Below are 18,011 nucleotides of genomic sequence, written 5' to 3'. Positions count from 1 at the left end.
CAAACCTGGGAAGGCCCAAAAATAATACACCTTCCCAAGAGAGGCATAACGAGGAGAAATAGCCTTATTTCTCCTTGTTACTTCCTCTTTCTTTGTGTGCTCCATTCTGCAGCACTCATAGATAGAGAAATATGCCTCCAAAGATTGGGTTTTTTGCAGGAAGTTGCTCCTTCCTTTACAAAAACAATCACGAATTTCACACAGGCACCCTTGCACAATGGTGTACGGGTGCCTGCTTTGGCGGCAGGTAGCCAAAATGGTGCGAGCGCAGTAAAAGGCAGGAATGCGCCATATTCTTTTAAATATGGCGTATTCCTGCCCCTTCCCTTTCATGCAGTGCAGCGCAGTAACGTGACTTGCTGCACAGCACGGCGTGACAAATTCCAAAAATATGCCCCTCAATGTCTAAAAGTGGGCTACGCAAGTGCATTTATTATTTGTGATTACTGGCACAGGCTTGCAGCATTTAATTATATGTTTTGAGCTTAAAGACACCTTCCAGTCACAATACATCTCAAAATCCCAGCTGGCTTTAACAAACAAAGCAACATTGTAGAAATGTCTATTGTTGATTGTTAGTGGTGGAAGGCCTGGTGAAGAGAACTGGATTATTTCAGTAATTGGAGGGCCTCATTAATAAAATATAGTGCTATATAGTTCCATGATGTGACTGCTTGAGGCGCACAAACGCGAAAATATCCACTTGGCTTTATGTAGGTTCTGTTGTGGAATCACAGTAAACTTTCTCCCTCTTTATTGCCTTGGTCTTGATATCTTAATTGCTGTTATTCGTAGCATGATTTCCCAGACCAGAGCAAATGTTACTAAATGGAGATGGTAGATTAATGTATTTATCTGATTTCGAATTGTATAGATGTTTAGTTACAACTAAGTCTGTCATTTTGAGCAACAAGGCCGTTTAAAAATACCTGGATAATGATCTGTTTTACTTTAATTTATATATATTTAAATTTTCCTCCTGATGAAAAGGTCTACGAACCCTAAAACGCAATTAGAGAACTACTTGAACATTTCAGAAGTTATTGTTGATTTCATGTATAATTGTAATATAGTAGTAAAAAATGGAAAAAACGAAGATGAAAAAGTACATGGAAGTAGCATGTAATAATAAAGTTTTAAAATGTGTCTGCACATAAAATATAATTTCGTTTTCCATCTAAATCAAATATATTGAATAAAAAGGCTAAAAACGTATCTGCAATTTAATAACGTTTTACCATTTACAGAAATTGACATAACTGAAGTTTCAATCTCAAAACGTTGGACTTAAAGTCAGAATCCACAAATTCAGATTTTTAGAATAATGATTTTTTCGATATTTCCAACATTTGTTGAAAAAACAGCTGTCATATTCATTTTTTCATGCTGGGCATTCTGAGCTGTGCTTTTTCACATTGATCTTGGCTTCTAGTAGACCAGAGTATGAATCACAGTGGATTGATGTGTTAGTGATTAATGCTTTAGTATTATTAGGTGTACTATATGAAGAGCTGTGAGAATGTTTTTGTATTAATTGTGCGTGACTCATTTTAGGTTGAGAAACTTAGGGCCAGATGTATCAAAGGGTTTTTCCCATTCTGTGTCTATGGGGAAATGTGTTGATACATATGGCCCTTACTTTGAATTGATAGCTGTCTAGTGGATGGCCATGTTATGTCCAGGCTGGCTTGAATGTTTTGTTCCTTCCTTTGGAGTGTGTCGTTTGTGCCTGCGTGGAAGAAGGATGAACCGTAGAGCTCAACCATTGATCTTCTTGCTGGAGGGAGGCTGTCTCCCAATGCCCAGCAAGTGTGTTTAAGCTATGGATGATGCAGCTGGAGTAGTGGAGCGTGTGGAGCATATTGCAAATTGGTATTTAATTGGCTTAAAGTAGGACTATTTGTATTTAGTATGTTATTTTTATAAAATGATTTTGTGGAAATTTCGAGTGGGCTTAGAGGGGTGTTCTGTTTGTGTTTGGTACTGTGAAACAAAGTTCCAGGTCTCCTCATTTTGAGAACTAGCTAGTGTGGCACTAGGACACTGTGGGCATTAAAATAGGTAAATTTACACTTCTGTGTAAGTTTATGATTGTCTGCTATTTACAAAGGGATATAACAAATAGTATCTTTACATGTGCAGAGTCTGCGCACAAAAAATGATCTATCTTGCTTAATGTCCAGAGACTTTGCACTTGTAAAGATACTACTCGTAAATCCCTTTTATGAATAGAAAACAATCATAACCTTACACAAAAGTGTAAGCTTACCTTTGTGAATCAGGTCCTAAGATTGATCTCAACTGAACCATATAATAGATAGTTCTGAATCTAAGGTAATGACAATAGTCCCCTCTCTGAATGTTAGCTGTAATTTGCTGTGACTGCAAAGTAGATACAGTTAGTTTTCAGTAACTCCATCAGTGAGCGAAACCGGTCCTAGGTTGCTTCTGTTCTGGTTCAGGAAGGACCTTGCCTGGCAGTTTGAGCTGGACTGTTCTCATTGGAGTAGGATCAAGACTGATTTGTATATGATCGGGTTCAAATTGAGGTATCGTGATGTCCAAAATAACGGAAGGCTGGGATGCGCCTCAAGTAATACCAGGGGTGAGAATATTCAAGCATTCCCTCCATCCCTCTTTTAAATACTTTAGTGTGTTGCCCTAGGTGGGACAGGTATGCCCTGACATCGGTTCTGTGCACCCTGTATCACTGGAATCAAGCGGTACCTGGTTGATGAGTCCAAACTAGGGGCAACAACTGTCCTAGGTTGCTTGTGTTCTAATTCTGGAAGGACCTGGTCTGGCAGATTGGGCTGGACTGTTCCCATTGGTATAGGGTCAAGACTGATTTGCATATGGCTGAGCACAAACTGAGGTGGCATGGTTTGCAAAATAACAATGAACTGGGATGCAGTCCGAGTAATTAAATTACCAGTGACTAAGATTAATTCAAGCATTCCAGCCATTCTTTTTTTGTCTACTTTAGTGTGTCACCCTTAGGGCCTGATTATGAGTTTGGCGGATGGGTTACTCCATCGCAAATGTGACGGATTCCATTATATTCCATAACTGTGGTCGGGTTATCCGTCACGTTTGTGATGGAGTAACCCATTCGTCAAACTTGTAATCAGGCCCCTAGTGGGATGGTATGCTGAGACATGGGTCCCGTGCACACTGTGCAACTGGAATCAATATATTCTGGGGTGATGAGCTCTAGATAGGGTCAAATTGGTCCTAGGTTGCATGTGTTCTGCTTAAGTGAAGACCTAGCCTTGTAGTCTGGGCTGGACTGTTCCCATTGGAGCAGGGTTGGGCTTATTTGCATATGGCTGGGTCCAAATTCAGGTTGAATGGTGTACAAATTAATGATGGTCTGGCATGCTGCCCTGAGTAATTAACAGTGGCTTAGATTAATTCAAGTATTCCATCCATCCCTTTTTTGTATATTTTAGTGGGTGTGCCCAGATGTGGGTCTAGTGCACTCTGTGTAACTGGAATCAAGCTACGTCTGGCTGATGAACCCTAACTAGAGTGAAACTGGTCCTATGTTGCTTGTTTTCTGGTTTAGAGAGGACCTTTTCTGGCAGTTCGGGCTGTAGTGTTCCCATCAGAGCAGAGTCAAGACTGAATTGCATATTGCAGGGTCCAAACTGAGCTGGCATGGTGTGCTAAATAATGATGGACTTGGAGGCGTCCCGAGTAATTATCAGTGGCTGAGATTATTTAAAGCATTCCATCCATCCCTTTTTTGAATACTTTAATATGTCGCCCTAAGTGGAATGGATATACCCAGACGTGGGTTCCGTGCATGCTGTGCCACTGGAATCAACCTATACCTGGCTCATGAGCCCTAATTAGGGCAAACCCGATCCTTTGCGCATATGTTCCAGTTCGGGGGGGACCTGTCCTGACAGTTTGGGCTGGACTATATCCATTGGAGCAGGGTCAAGATGGATTTACATACGACTAGATCAAACTGAAATGGCATGGTATGCAAAATAACAATGGACTGGGATGAGGCCAGAGTAATTACCAGTAGATGAGATTAATTCAAGCATTCCATCCATCCCTTTTTTGTATACACCAATTATGAGTTGAGGAGAGTGGTAACCCCGGGAGAGATGCCACCTTTCTCAGTTTTAAGAGGTCAGATGATGTTACAACTGGATTTTCCGGGTGCAGAACACCATATCCAATTATTTTTTTTTTATTTCCGTACCAGTCAGAAAGTCACTTTGGAAGTGGGCTGCAATTGTAGCCTGGCACCAGTTATCTGCACACATCTAATTCCCTTTAAAGGGAAGTGGAAGCATGCCAGACCACATTCTCTTCTTCCCTTAGCCACCCTAGTTCCCTGACCTCATCAGCGGCATTACCCACAATTACCACCTGCTCAGCACATGGGTAAATGTGATCATAAATTCCCACAGAATTAGGAATGTTGTATTAGGTTCAGCCTGTAAATTATTTTTGCACTGTTATTCCCCATTTTGTTTGGATTGGCTTTTTGTAGGCATAGTGAGGTACAGATTTACCAGTGAAAATTGTTAATTCTCTGCATCTATCTATGCCTAACTCATAACTGGGGGCTTATTAGTAAAATGTCAGTAAAGGTCCAGTTTATAAATAATTTGTCTCATGGTGAGAAACCCACCAACCACAGTTGTTTCAATAACTAGCAGAAAAATGTAATTACATTCTTCAATGAGAATGTCTCATGGAATGTTGTATCTCTTTTGCCTTCAGATTTGAAAAAGTTGATGAGAAGCCATCTTTGCCCCCATCACCTACTAAGGATTTCAAGCCGAAAGTATCACCACCAAAAACTCCCCCTCAGTCAATGCAGAACGACAGGCCCAAAGTGTCACCTCCACCAGTTCCCCTTCCATCTAACCAAGAAAGTAAGCCCAAAGGGCCACTACCAGCAACTCCAGCTTCACCTACTAAGGATGTTAGGTAAATATACGTTTGCTTAATATGCAGTTTCTAAAGAATGTATCTGATTTGTGTAGTGATGTTTTAGTTCCTTAATGTGCAAATACTCCTTTTTTTAAATGTAAGAATATTTAAAGCTCAACTTGAGGAGTCTTAAGGATATGCCTTCAAACATGAGATAATCATAAGAAACGAATAATTCATATCACAAAGAAAATAGTTTTTAATGTGAAAGAAAATAAATAATTTGTGAATTATTTCAACTATTCTAACTCTACCCATGCAAATTTTCACAAAGTGGAGGCTCTACAGTTGTAGAGGTATGAAAATAAGGTTACGCGAGAACAATTTAATAAAATTACGAAATTCCCTTACATGTGCCTCATACTTCTACCATGTGCAGGTCTAAGTGCATGCATCTGGACATTTCATTAGCAATTTTGTAAATCAGTTCCCCATGTTTTGAGCATCGATTTCACAAGCAAGCACACTAAAAATGTACGTTTCCAAATTGCTCATTGGGAATTCAATAATGAATAACATCTTAAAACTGTACATTTCCAAATGTGTGAGTTAGGTTTGTAGCTCGGAATCCCGAATCTAGAAGTACTGTAAAACTGGTTTCATTGTTGGCAAACATATTTCAAGATGGCGTCATTTACGAAAGTCAGGGCTGCCCCAAAAAATAGGAGAAAATGCGGGACAACTGAAATACCCATAGGGAAACCCCATGCACCTTCCTCAACCCAACAGTCACCATGGACATTGGTCATTAGAACTGCACCACAACACGGTGTTGGTGGTGGGAGAGGAGGGAGGTGGGGAATTAGATAAGTACATACTGAAATGCAATTTATACATTAACCTTGTGCTTGTATCTCTCAGTGTGATATTTTCACGACTTTTTACTTTCTGTGAATTGAATTAAAAGATTTAAAACAAAAACAGATGGCTTAATTTCAACTCAGCTTTTAGGCAGGGAAGAAATATCCTTGTGTGCGAACCCACTGAGAATATAGTGAGGAAAATTAGTTGAAAAGCTATTCTGACAGACCATTTGCTGAATACTTTTTAGAAGGATGGAATTCAGTGGCACATTTAAGGCTTTTTCTTGATGTCTCTCACTATACCTCAGAGCCTATTTGTCTGCTTTTCGTACCAGTACTCAGTGACAAAATCCTTCCCTGCCTTGATAGTAATCTGTTTCTTCTTATTGCAAGAATTGAAATGTACACTGCTCACCTGTTATCTGGTTATTTGAAATATGTCTAATCAGCATCTTGTGAATGTCCCTGATATTGACTCCTCTGCACATACCCTAGTGCTACAGACACCTCTATCACCAGCATGTTACAGTGAAGTGGTTCAGTGTGAGTTTCATAGTAGATGGGTTTGGCCATGCTGCTTCTGCTGTTGCATTCCCATCACTACTATTTTACAAGTCACCCAAAAAGGTACCACCTTTCAAGCTTTTCAACAGGTTATAGCCCCAGCGAACAGAAACTCTGAAATAAAAAAACGGACTTTCCTTATGTTATGATGGAGGAGGTAGGGTGCCAAATCACCTGGATCTCAGGGCATCTAATTTTCAGACATAATATTGATTTTAAAATCATTGAGAGATAGGTAGAGATCAAAATGAGACTAGGAAGATATACAATGTTCCAAAGCACAATTAATTTCATTCCCTTCTAGAATAAATTGTTTGTCTCAAAAACTGTTACACATATATGACATGTCACTGTGCACCTGTGACTATCTGCTGCCGACTGTGGCAGCGGTGGTCATGGGCATACTTTCATAATTAGCTGATGCTAGACAGATGCAACAGCAAAAAGCAGTAATGAAGCAACCACATCACTAGGTACACACATGGCAGCCAGCAGTTGCAGTACTAACATATGCAAGTTTTTCCTAGTGACCTACATTTTTTAGTTTGCAGCAGAAGCTAGGACAGGTGGCAAAGGCAGAAGGAGAAGTGACACCTAACCTTTGTCATATGTCACATTGATAGAAGTTGCATTGTTGAATTTGAAACATTATTTCATTGATGAAACATCCAATTTAATTTGTTAAATGTGTCGAATGCGATTAACTAATTTTCAGGGGTTACAAACTATTCCCAGCATTAACAAGCATGTCAAAGGAAATGTTGACCATGATACTACTATTTAGAGTAAGTTTGACTGTAAGTCTACCTTTGTGTTGCGGTGCCTGGCTAGCAAATATGGCCTCCCGGACATGCACTTAGGAAGCTCTACCTGCCCGGTCATTAAATCCTGCATTATCTTGTTTTCCACGCAATCATCTATCCTGCAACTGCATGCTGCTGAGCAGCTGAACTCCCATTTGGTCTGGGTGCTGTTTGGAGACTGTCTGCGTCGGGATCACAGACTACACAGTGCAATGTTTGATGAGCTAAACAGCCCTCATCCATGGATTATATTTGTTACTCTCCGATGCTCGGAACATATAGCAGGATTGACCGCATTCTTATGAAGTGGGCCTTGAAGTTAATGAGGTGTTGCACCTTTCCCGCTACTTGTCGGATCATGCTATGGTTTATTGTGAACTTGCATTGGGGTGTTCGGCAGACTTTGGGGACCTGGAGGCTATCACCTGAGCTCCTGCAGGACCCCGCAGAAGGGAAACCTTGTCCGAGGCATTGAAAGACTACTTCCAGTGCAATTGGTCCATGACCCAATTTTGGGCGACCAAATGGGAGGCCAAGAAGGCGGTGCTAATAGGCCGGTGTATCGGTTTGTCATGTGGGGTGCGTCGCACCTTACAGTCTGAGCTCCTGTAGAAGGAGGATGACCTAACACGGGTTAGGCAATTAGCGCGCTGGATGGCAGGGATGGGCGCAACTGGGAGTTGTGACTCTCCGAAGCAGTCACAAAGTTTATAGATAGACAGCTGGAGCGGTATACGCTTAAATCGTATTGCCAACTTCTCCATAGGGAGGGGGACAGAACTGGGCACCTCTTTGCCTGGATTCTTTGTAGGGAGGCCTCACACCTTTTCTTCTTGCACCTCTGTTCTTCCCAGGCTCAGGAGATTTATACACAGAACGGTATAGTGGACACATTGCATACTTATGGGGAACAGGTATACCGAGATCCTGCTCCGTCTTCACGGCAATGGTCAAAATGTGTCTGGCGTCATTGCCACTACTACAGCTGGGAGATCTGGATGCACAGGACTTGGATGCAGTCCTCACCTTGGAGGAGGTTTGTACTGCTTTAGAAAATTATCTGGGGAAAAGGCGCCGGGCTGCGATGGAGTCCCTGCCGAGTTTGTCCAGTCCTTTTCATCTATGCTTAAACCAGCATCTATTAGAGGTGCACTAAGAAGTGCAAGAGAGGGGTTTGCTTCCAGCATCTTTGAGAAAGGGTTGCATTACAATGCTGCCAAAGCCCGGAGGCGACCAATCGGATCCATTGGCATATAGGCCACTTATGATGAGTAATAGACACTAAGATACTTTGTAAAAATGTTTGCCCTCTGACTGTGCCTGGTCATTACTTGACTAATACATGCAGACCAATGCCAATTCATGCCTGGCCGCAGTACCTCAATGAACCTGTGGTGACTGATGTATGTGTTGCATGAGGTGGAGGGTTGCGACGAAGAACTGGCTCAGCTGTCTATAGACATAGCTAAGTCTTCGATACAGTTAAATGGCAATATCTCATGTGTGTGTTGAAGGCTATGGGGTTCAGAGCCCACTTTTGTTCATGAGTACGTTTGTTGTATGCAAAGCCCACTTCTCAGGTGTTTTACACAGTGGGAGGTGGGGAGGGGCACGTGTCAGGGATGTCCGTTGTCCCCGTTCCTTTGTTATAGCACTGGAGCCTTTTGCTGTTCAGATCTGGCAGCATATGGCCAAATGGGGGATTATGGTGTGGGGCTTACTCTGCTTGGTGTCCTTATATGTGGACGATGCTCTTTTATATCTCTTGTTTCCTCTGGCGTCTCTACCCGTCCTGTTATCGTATTTAATTGCTTTTGGGGAACTATGAGGCCTCCACATCAATTATGTAAGTCCCTCATGTTTCAGATAGGGCCTCTGGCTGCCTGTGGAGGGAGGGATGTTCTGCCAGTGCCCTTATATGGGAGTTGGACCCCTTCCGCTACCTGGGAATGGTTATTGCATACCCCACAAATGAGTAATCAATCCAACATAGAGAAGATCACTGAGGGACTACACTTGGTGAGATTCTGGACTTCCCTGCCATTGTCTTTCATGGGCTGTGTGGCGATTGCGAAGATGGTGTTTCTGCCTCATTGCCTCTAATTTATCAACCATTCATTTGACGTGCTGCCCCGGGATTCTTTCGTACGTTGCACTCTTTCCTGACATTTCTGATCTGGATGAAGATTGAGGGTGGAGTAGAAAGGCTAGAACACACATGTCTCTGCCATTGGAGGAGGAGGTCTGATGGTACCTGATCTGAAACAATACTACTTGGCTGCCCAAAGACAATGTGGGCACATTGGGTAGTCAAGAAGGGCACCTCGGAGAAGTCCCTATTTGGGGATTTAGGGAAGCGTTCATCCCTAACTCAGCTTTTAATGGCAAGGATGTGGAGTATGTCCCATATTTAGTCAGAAATAGTGCCTCACTGTGGGAACTTACTGTTAAAAGTGTTTTGGGCAGAACCCCGTTTGCTCAGGAATTGGTCTTCTGGGATCTTCCGGCCTTTAGACTACTGGGGGCTTCTGTTGCCCTGACTGCCTGGATGGTGGGTAGTTGTGAGGTACATGGGGATCTCTTTCCTTGCGAGGACTTTACAGACTTTGAAGCAGCACAGCAGTGCTTTCATGTAGGGCCAGGCCAATTTCTGCAGCATGCGAATATTGCAGCTTTTGTGTGGAACATGCGGCCCTCATTTCCTATGGAGTTGGGCTGAAGCCATCGCTTGATATCCCACTTTTATAAGGCACTGATGAGGGACCGTGAGCAGGATTTTTTCCTGGAATAGGGAGCCTGGGAGCGGGATCTGGGGGTTCCACTCGATGATGCCTGTTGGCAGCAGATTTGTGCAATGGTGAAGACAGTGTTGAGTAATGCACGTTTCAAACTCCTGCACTTCCATTTCCATTTCCTTTGTCGTACATATTTCATATCAATCAATCAATCAATCCATCAATCAATCAGGAAATTTGTATAGCGCGCTACTCACCCGGAGGGTCTCAAGGCGCTTGGGGGGTCCGCTACTGCTCGAACAGCCAGGTCTTGAGTTGCTTCCTGAAGGAGAGGTGGTCTACCAGTGTTAATGCATAGAATAGATCCTGGTAGGGATTGAGTCACGTCACAAATATTTCTTAGGTGGAAAATCATGATTTTTAAGTCAAAGAATCTGCATTCGCATTCGCAGTGTCAGGCGTAACTTGTGCAAGTGTTATAGTTACACATATAATTCATGTGCAAAGTACACAGTTATTTCTTATATCAACTTTCAGTCATGTTCAGTTCTTAGTGACGTGTAAAGAGTGGGCAACTTTACACTACATCAAGTGCATTGCTTTGACTACTGCGGGGCGCATCATCTACATTTTTTATCGATCTTCGACTTTCTACAGCTCAGAGCCGAATCAGCACCTTCCTCCTAAGGATAATCAACTTCTTTGCGCCCCGCATCGCGATGACGATGCAACCAAGGTACTTTGCAGCGGGCCAAGGTTGGTCATTGTATCTGGCCCGTGCTCCATCGTGGTCAGCCTGAACATTTTGATTTGACCCAGCCAAGCACTTCCAGATAGCCCCGCTGGCGCTTTATGCTTTTAAGCCCTACTTTCAGTATTTTCTTTAAAAATTCATAAGTCTGGTTGTCATTTTGGTATTGTTTTGTTCATTAATTTATTAAATTTAGCTTTATTGTTTCTACTCAGTCTGTGGATCAGCGCAAATTTGGGTGGCAGTGGCCTATTCTGGTCCGCTGTCAGAAAAACGAGGGAAATGGGAAAGAAGCTCACCCAAATTAGTTGTAATATAAAGTGCAGTATGGGAGACCCACTTCTCTAGAATTTATGCAGCCCCCTCAGAGGAGCATCCTTTTTCAAATCTAGGACATCCAGGTGGCATACAGATTTTGGACCACAAAGTTAAAATAGCCATAAAAGAGAGTCTGGGAAATAAGGCGCCCGGACCGGATGGTCTCCCCATAGATATTATTAAACATAACGCTGATTTGTGGACACCAATACTTCTTAATGTTTTTAATAGCCTTCCAACAGCAGCTATGCCGGCTACATGGGCAACCATCGTCCCAATTAATAAAAAGGGAGATAAGTCAGATCCTGCGAACTATCGCCCAATCTCCCTTTTGGACAACACCTTAAAAGTTTTGGGACGTATAATCTACAATAGAGTATTAGAATGGGCGGTTGACACAGACTTCTTAGACCCCTGCCAGATGGGTTTCCGGAGTGGGGTAGGAACAGTGGAGCAATGTTTAAATCTGAAATTAATAATTGACAAATACAGTGTTGCCCGTTCATCTCCCACCTACCTTGCCTTTATGGATCTTTCATCCGCTTTTGATCTTGTGAATAGATCCAAACTTTGGTCAACCCTTTCACTCAATGGCCTCGATGATACTCTTGTAAGATTTCTAGCCTATCTCCATACTGACCTGAAAGCGTGGGTACATATTGGGATGGGCGGAGAGGTCTCAGGAGCCATTGACATAGGGAGGGGGGGTGAGACAGGGGTGCGTTTTAGCACCCCTGTTGTTCATCATTTATATTAACGGTTTATCTAACTGTCTGAAAAAAGTCACCACAGATGTTCCAATAATTTCAGGGAAACCTCTACCAGTGCTTTTATACGCAGACGATGCGGTGCTTATGGCCCGCACTCCTAACGCTCTTCGTCTGCTTGTATATAGTTTTGTCAATTTTATGGAGGGTCTGGATTTGAGGGTAAACTTTAAAAAATCTTTTATTATGTCCTGCGGCCCTGGCAAAAGGAAACTCAATACTATATACAGATAGGTACAGATAAACTAGAATCTGTTCTTACATTCCCCTATCTAGGGTTGGTTTTCGCTGTGAACGGCTCGTGGAGCGGGCATCTGGCCCGCGCCACGAACAAGTTCTCAAAAGCCAACAATTCTGTTTTGAGCCTCCCTCGCCCAAAGAAAATTGGTGCCACTAAGGCTATTTTAAAGATTTTTAAATTGCAGTGCTCACCTGTTGCCTCGATTGGAGCGGAGGTATGGGGGTCGGGAAGCAGCCTTTGTATTCAAAGGGAGGAAAACCGCTTTTGTAGGAAAGTGTTGGGCGCACCGATCTCTTCATCTGATTTTATCTGTCATAACGAATTAAATCTTCCTTATATAAGTGATTTTATTAGAGCAAGACCAGCACTTTTCTGGATTAGAATCTGGAGGAATGATGCTGCTGTCCTCACACAAAATATTATAAAGGACTGTTTAAATTGTGATCATGGAATGGAGATTCCATGGCTCTCAGAAGTTTCCAAATCACTTATTGAAGTTGATAGAGGTACTTTGTTTACCGATCCTATGACAATCGAAACAAAGGATAAAGTCGAGGTTAAAAATGCACTGTATGCACTTTACAATAATGAACGGATAGGAAGTGAATTACAGAAATCAAGTGTTATGAAATACATAGGAAATGAATTGTGTAGACAAACTCTCCCGCCCTATCTCTCCCTTCCTATGACCAGCTGGGAGAGATCGCTATTGTTTCGTCTAAGGGCGGGTACTGTAAAATTTTTGTTGTCTTTTCCTCTGGGGTATCGTCATAGTGCTGATTTCAATCCGTGCCCCTGTGATGGTGTGAGTACACAGGATGATTTGCACTTCCTATTTTTCTGCAAATTTTATCTTAGATATATCAAATGGTTTTTAACTCCTTATTTTAAAAACCACAGACCACTCACACTTAAAGAATCATATAGCATGCTGGTTTCTCTGGATACCGATGAACTAACTTTTCGCACCAGCACTTTTCTAAGATTGGCCATACGAGTGCGTAAAACGATGGAAAATCCCTGAATATAGAAACTAGTCTTACTGTAGCTATAATGAAATGTAATGCATTGTATTGTTACTGTATGGAACTTTATATTATGAAATGTTTTTCTGTATAACATTCTTTTTATTTGTCTGTATGTATATTTAAATGAATTTATGAATTTTATGAAATTCTAATAAAGGTCTTTTGAACTTGAACTTGAACTTACTCAGTCTGGTATCTTTTTGTTGGTGTTTTCACTGTTGTTCTCTTTTAAGTTTTGCACAAATACTTTACACATTGCCTCTTAAGATAAGCCACACTGCTCTGTGCCAAGCTAACAGGGAGTGAGCACAGGTTAATTTAGGGTGTTTTTGTGACTTACTCTAACTAGGATCATGGTTCCTGCTTGGAAAGGGTGCATATCTCTGCCAACCAGAAACCCAATTTCTAACAGCCAGCTAGCCAAGACTCTTGAGATATCTTCACATATTTCTCATCTAGTTTTATAAAAACGACTCAGTGTCTTTAGGATATTATAATGCTTATGAACATAAAGAAATGTAGTTGAAAGTTCTTGCCCCCATTTGTTTCTATATTCTGGTTTGATTAAAACCCCACATAAGCAAACTGCTCTGTCTAGCACACATCATGTTTGTGATAATCCTGCTGCAATAAAATGTGCACTGCAAAGCATTCCACTGACCATTGGAGGTATATCTGTGCATCATCAAATAACCATAAGGAAAATAAAAAACACTAGTGGTTGTCTTTAAGTGCTATAAACTCATCCCATAATATATTTCATATGAAATGATTTCAGGTTTGGCAATAATTTGTTGATGGGAATATCTTGTTACTTAACGCTTTGTAGAAAACTGTCAAAAACTCGAGGGAAAGAGGATGCACTTCATACACACCAGAGAAAATATCATTAAAAATTTCAGTTTTGAAGTGGAAATTACAGCTTTTTGTGGTGATAGAAAAAGTAGCTTAACACTTCTATATGCAGTGCGGTATGCGGTTGCCTAGTACCCTGATGCAAGCAATGACAATCCCTGCTACTAACTGGGCAGTAATATACAGCAATAATTAAGATACAGGGGGTCCATAACACACCTTGCCCCAGTGCCACTACACCGCTGGACTACTGGCAGGTCTACCCTTCCCTATATGATGTAGATATTTTTTTTAAACAGAGCAGCTGCAAAATAGCATTTTATCTTACCTCATGCTAGAAAACAAATAAGTATGAAGCAGTTTATGTGACCAATCAGTTTCTGTGAGAAAAGCACACTTTCATCATGTCGTTGATTCAAGTGTTAAAGATGATGCTATGAAATAATCCAGCTCATAGTGTTTACATTTGTTTTACTAGCTATCCTTTCTGTATGAACAGTGCTTCATGGATGGAAATAACTTTAAAAAATATATTTACTCCTATTTTAAAAACGAAAGTATAAAATGTCTAACATAAGAAGTGTTGAAAATGTATTTTGCATTTATACAGAGTGCCTTATCCTCCAAAGCCTGTCATATCAGATAACAGTGAAAGGAGAAGTGCCAGTGAGAGAAAAGCAAGGTAAGACAATGTATGCCCAAAATAGGGCAGTCCTGTCTTTTTATGTGTGGAGACTCCTCAGTCATAAAAATGATACTAATAAAATACCTTTGTGAACGGCAAACAGGCATAAACGTGCACAAAAGTTTAAGTTTCCCTTTGTAAATCAAGCCCTCTGTTTTTAATTATAAAAACACTTTTTGAAAAATATGCTTATGCACTCTTAAAAAAATGTCATGTGGCCATTCCACAGAGGTAAAACCCTCTGAGTTCATGCACACTCACAAATGTACACGCTCCTTTTAATCTATTCCTACCCTGAAAAAGGATGAACACGTGCTACTGGCATTAGAAGGAGTGCCCCTTTTCCATGGTGTAAAGAGAACACAACAAAAATTGTTGAGGCTGTTGAGGAAAGGGTATTTTAACATGGAAAAAGGTTTGCACTTGCTTAGCAATTTTTCCAAGAAGGCAATATTTATATTTATTTGTGGAAAGAAGAAATTCACAACTGTTTACATAAGTAATCCTGGAAATCTTTGATTGTTGTAGGTTTCCATGCAAAACCTGAACATCTTTAGTGAATACTATAAACAAATATCTCTATAGCAATGAGAGGTCTCAGCCCTTTATTGATAAAAATAAGTATTCTAAACTACCTAATATCTGTTCCCGGATACCACATCGAACTAACAGCATGCTATAAAAAAAATCTAACTAAGTTACCCACCCACTCCCTCTCCCCGCTTGTATTCCAGTTTATTTGCTCAGTGTTGTCTGCATCTTTTTCCTGAAGTACAGAGTGACAGCTGTGCTCCCATCATGTTATGCGGATGTATTAACATTAAACTTCAGGGGGAAGATTTCTTCATTTTTATGAATTGGGTCCCATATGTGCAATCAGCGATCCATTGCTAGCTGAACGTTAACAATGGAAAAGTAATTAAAGAACAGTAGCATTGCTGCCTTTATTTTGAATACCTAAAGGCATGAGTGAACATAAAAATGCATCTATTTGTATTGTATTTTGGAACAGTTAGTTCTCAGGGTATGCTTAAGATTGGACAGTTGTGGTGAGGTCGATCTGAGGAATATTTTACATTTTGAAATGCACTTATAAACAATCTAATAGAGAATGTATGAAATTTCTAAGGGTTTTGTTAGACAATTAATAATGATTCATGGGGTTATTCCTGAAGCTCTGATGCAATATCAAACTAGCAAACTAACCTACTGTCATCTGCCAACATGTAAATATACTTTCTTGGGAAGGTAAAATGCATGGATGTTGGTAAAATTATGTTTTTATACAATTGAGGCTATTTTTAATTGTATTAGGAATAAGGAATGAGGGCCATCTGTTATGTCTCCTCACTATGCAAGGTATATCTTTGCTAGAGATAAATTCAGGGCCTGGGTTTAGAAGGCCAAGATAGAGGAAATTGTATTCATCATGCATGCTTCACTTTGGCAATTTCAAAAATATGATTTGATACTGTCAAAGCTGAGTTGCAGTGGAGGAGTGTGGCTCACTGATTAGAGCGGCAGACCCTGATGCAGAGGTCTGGCCCAGGACCAAGGTTCAATTCCCGACGCGGCAGGGTCCTGAGCCCAAAATGTCCACAGACTCGATAATTCTCGCCACGGTGCCTATTCTAATCATGGGGTCCCACGCTGGAACTCTGGGCAATAGCTTGCTTAATCTCCACTACGGCGGCCCACCTGCTGCGGGATGCTTGGCTTTCACCTTGGGGATGCCCAGTAGGGGTTATCTCACAGGGAAAAAGCCAGGACGGGTTCCCAAGGCAAGCGCCTTGATGCCTTCGGGTGATACATGCGCTATATAAGTCGCAATACATTTACAGTCTGATGTTTTTAATTTCATATTCATATCTGATTTCAGTTGAATTCACTGTTGTCAATCATTCATTTCTAACCACATTTACTTGGCTCCTATGCCTTTTAAGTCAACCATATTGTCATAGGATATGTCCAATATTATTTTCATTAGTCATACTTAGTATATTTTTAAGTTATTGTGTAATTGATTGCATTGAGTTATCATGAGAGGTCATCAAGGCATCTGCAACACTTATTTTCATATTATTTCATTTGTTTGTAAAGAAGCCAAGATCTTGAAAATCTCATTGGAGAATCAAACACAACAGTGAAAACAATCAAAAGGTAAGAGTGTGTCAGCTAACTTAGTGAATGCTTTTTAAGTAGTTTTATGGCCATGAAAATTGTGTTTTTTTAATATAAATATAAACATGATTTGTATTACTGCTTGCGAGCTCTTTCTCAGTTATTGCTTGAAACAACTGATAGTAATATTTTCTAGGAGTCAAGCAGAATTTAGAGGTAGAATTAAAATGAACACCTGCCAGAATACAACACCAATTCTAATAGAGTAATCTACCAACTTGTTCATCAGGATACACTTACACAGAACAAGAAAAGCAAGAATGTGGGACTGTGTCTTTAAAAAATATTACACAGAATGAATATGCTGAATGGAAATAGTGTCCTCTTAAAACCTGAGAACTCACTCAGCAGTCACTACTAACAAAGTAAGCAGAGTAGGACCAGGAAAAATGGAAATCAACAAAAGCAATGGAACACAAACAGCAATACCAAGACCCAACCCATGCAACAAAACTCAAAAAATGTTCAGAGAAAGATACATTAAAAGTGTGACAACGAGGGTGAGTAATGAGGGTTGAGGATATTCAGCCAAAGTTGAATGTTTTCATGTTGGAGGAAATAAGTTATAGGCGGTCTGAGCACACTGTTGTCATACCTAAACTTGTGATGACAACCGGCTAGGAACAATACGAGACATTAGAACAATGACCAGTTCTTAAAATATTTAAAACACATTGTGCAATACTTTTTTTTAGCAATTGACAAGAACACTTATTTATTCATTAGCATTTCTTCATAGTTCAGTCAGTACCAATGGGGTGACAGAGAACATAACCAATTACAAGGTGATTTAAAACTGCATTTTTAACAACTAAAGACAAGATGAACCACGACCTAACAATAACACCAGTATGAATAAAGATACAAATGGATATGCATGAATAAAATGTACAAAGTACTTTGTCATCTCAGTGTGGTTTCAACAACTCAAAAGCTCAGGATTAGGACAACAGGTCAAATTTAAAAATTATATTGAAACAGAAGAATTTTCGAATACTTCACAAAATGATTTAGTCTGCGTTAATGGAGGAAAAGAATACCAGATCTTAAGCGCACTCTCTGAGAAAAACTGATTAAGTGCATGGGTGTCAATTCACAAAAATTCCAGGGAGATTATTCAATGTTAATGGGAGAAAGAAATACCAGACCTTTAGCACACTCTCTGAGAAAGACTTATTTAGTGCATAGGCATCAATTCACGAAAATGCCTGCGGTAATGGAAGTAACATCACATGCAACTTGACATTCACTATGACTCCCACACACATTTACACATACACACACACACATTCTTACACTCTCTCACATAAATACAGACTCA

At 40.6% G+C, this 18,011-nt stretch overlaps 1 protein-coding gene across 6 annotated transcripts in view; it reads left to right on the top strand.

The window, feature by feature from the left end:
* SCEL (sciellin) overlaps positions 1 to 18,011 on the top strand; it is a 444,440-nt gene that overhangs the window by 128,004 nt on the left and 298,425 nt on the right. For 4 of the 6 annotated variants that reach the window (XM_086934831.1, XM_086934830.1, XM_086934826.1 and 1 more), the window contains 3 exons: positions 4,747 to 4,956; positions 14,435 to 14,506; positions 16,610 to 16,669. In XM_086934831.1, coding sequence (XP_086790957.1) covers positions 4,747 to 4,956; positions 14,435 to 14,506; positions 16,610 to 16,669 — 342 coding nt within the window. The remainder of the gene's footprint in view (positions 1 to 4,746; positions 4,957 to 14,434; positions 14,507 to 16,609; positions 16,670 to 18,011) is intronic. The other 2 variants (XM_086934828.1, XM_086934829.1) reach the window with 1 other exon arrangement.

Source organism: Lissotriton vulgaris, chromosome 8, assembly GCF_964263255.1.
Source record: "Lissotriton vulgaris chromosome 8, aLisVul1.2, whole genome shotgun sequence".
NCBI lineage: Eukaryota > Metazoa > Chordata > Amphibia > Caudata > Salamandridae > Lissotriton > Lissotriton vulgaris.
This window is presented reverse-complemented; position numbering and strand designations above follow the sequence as displayed.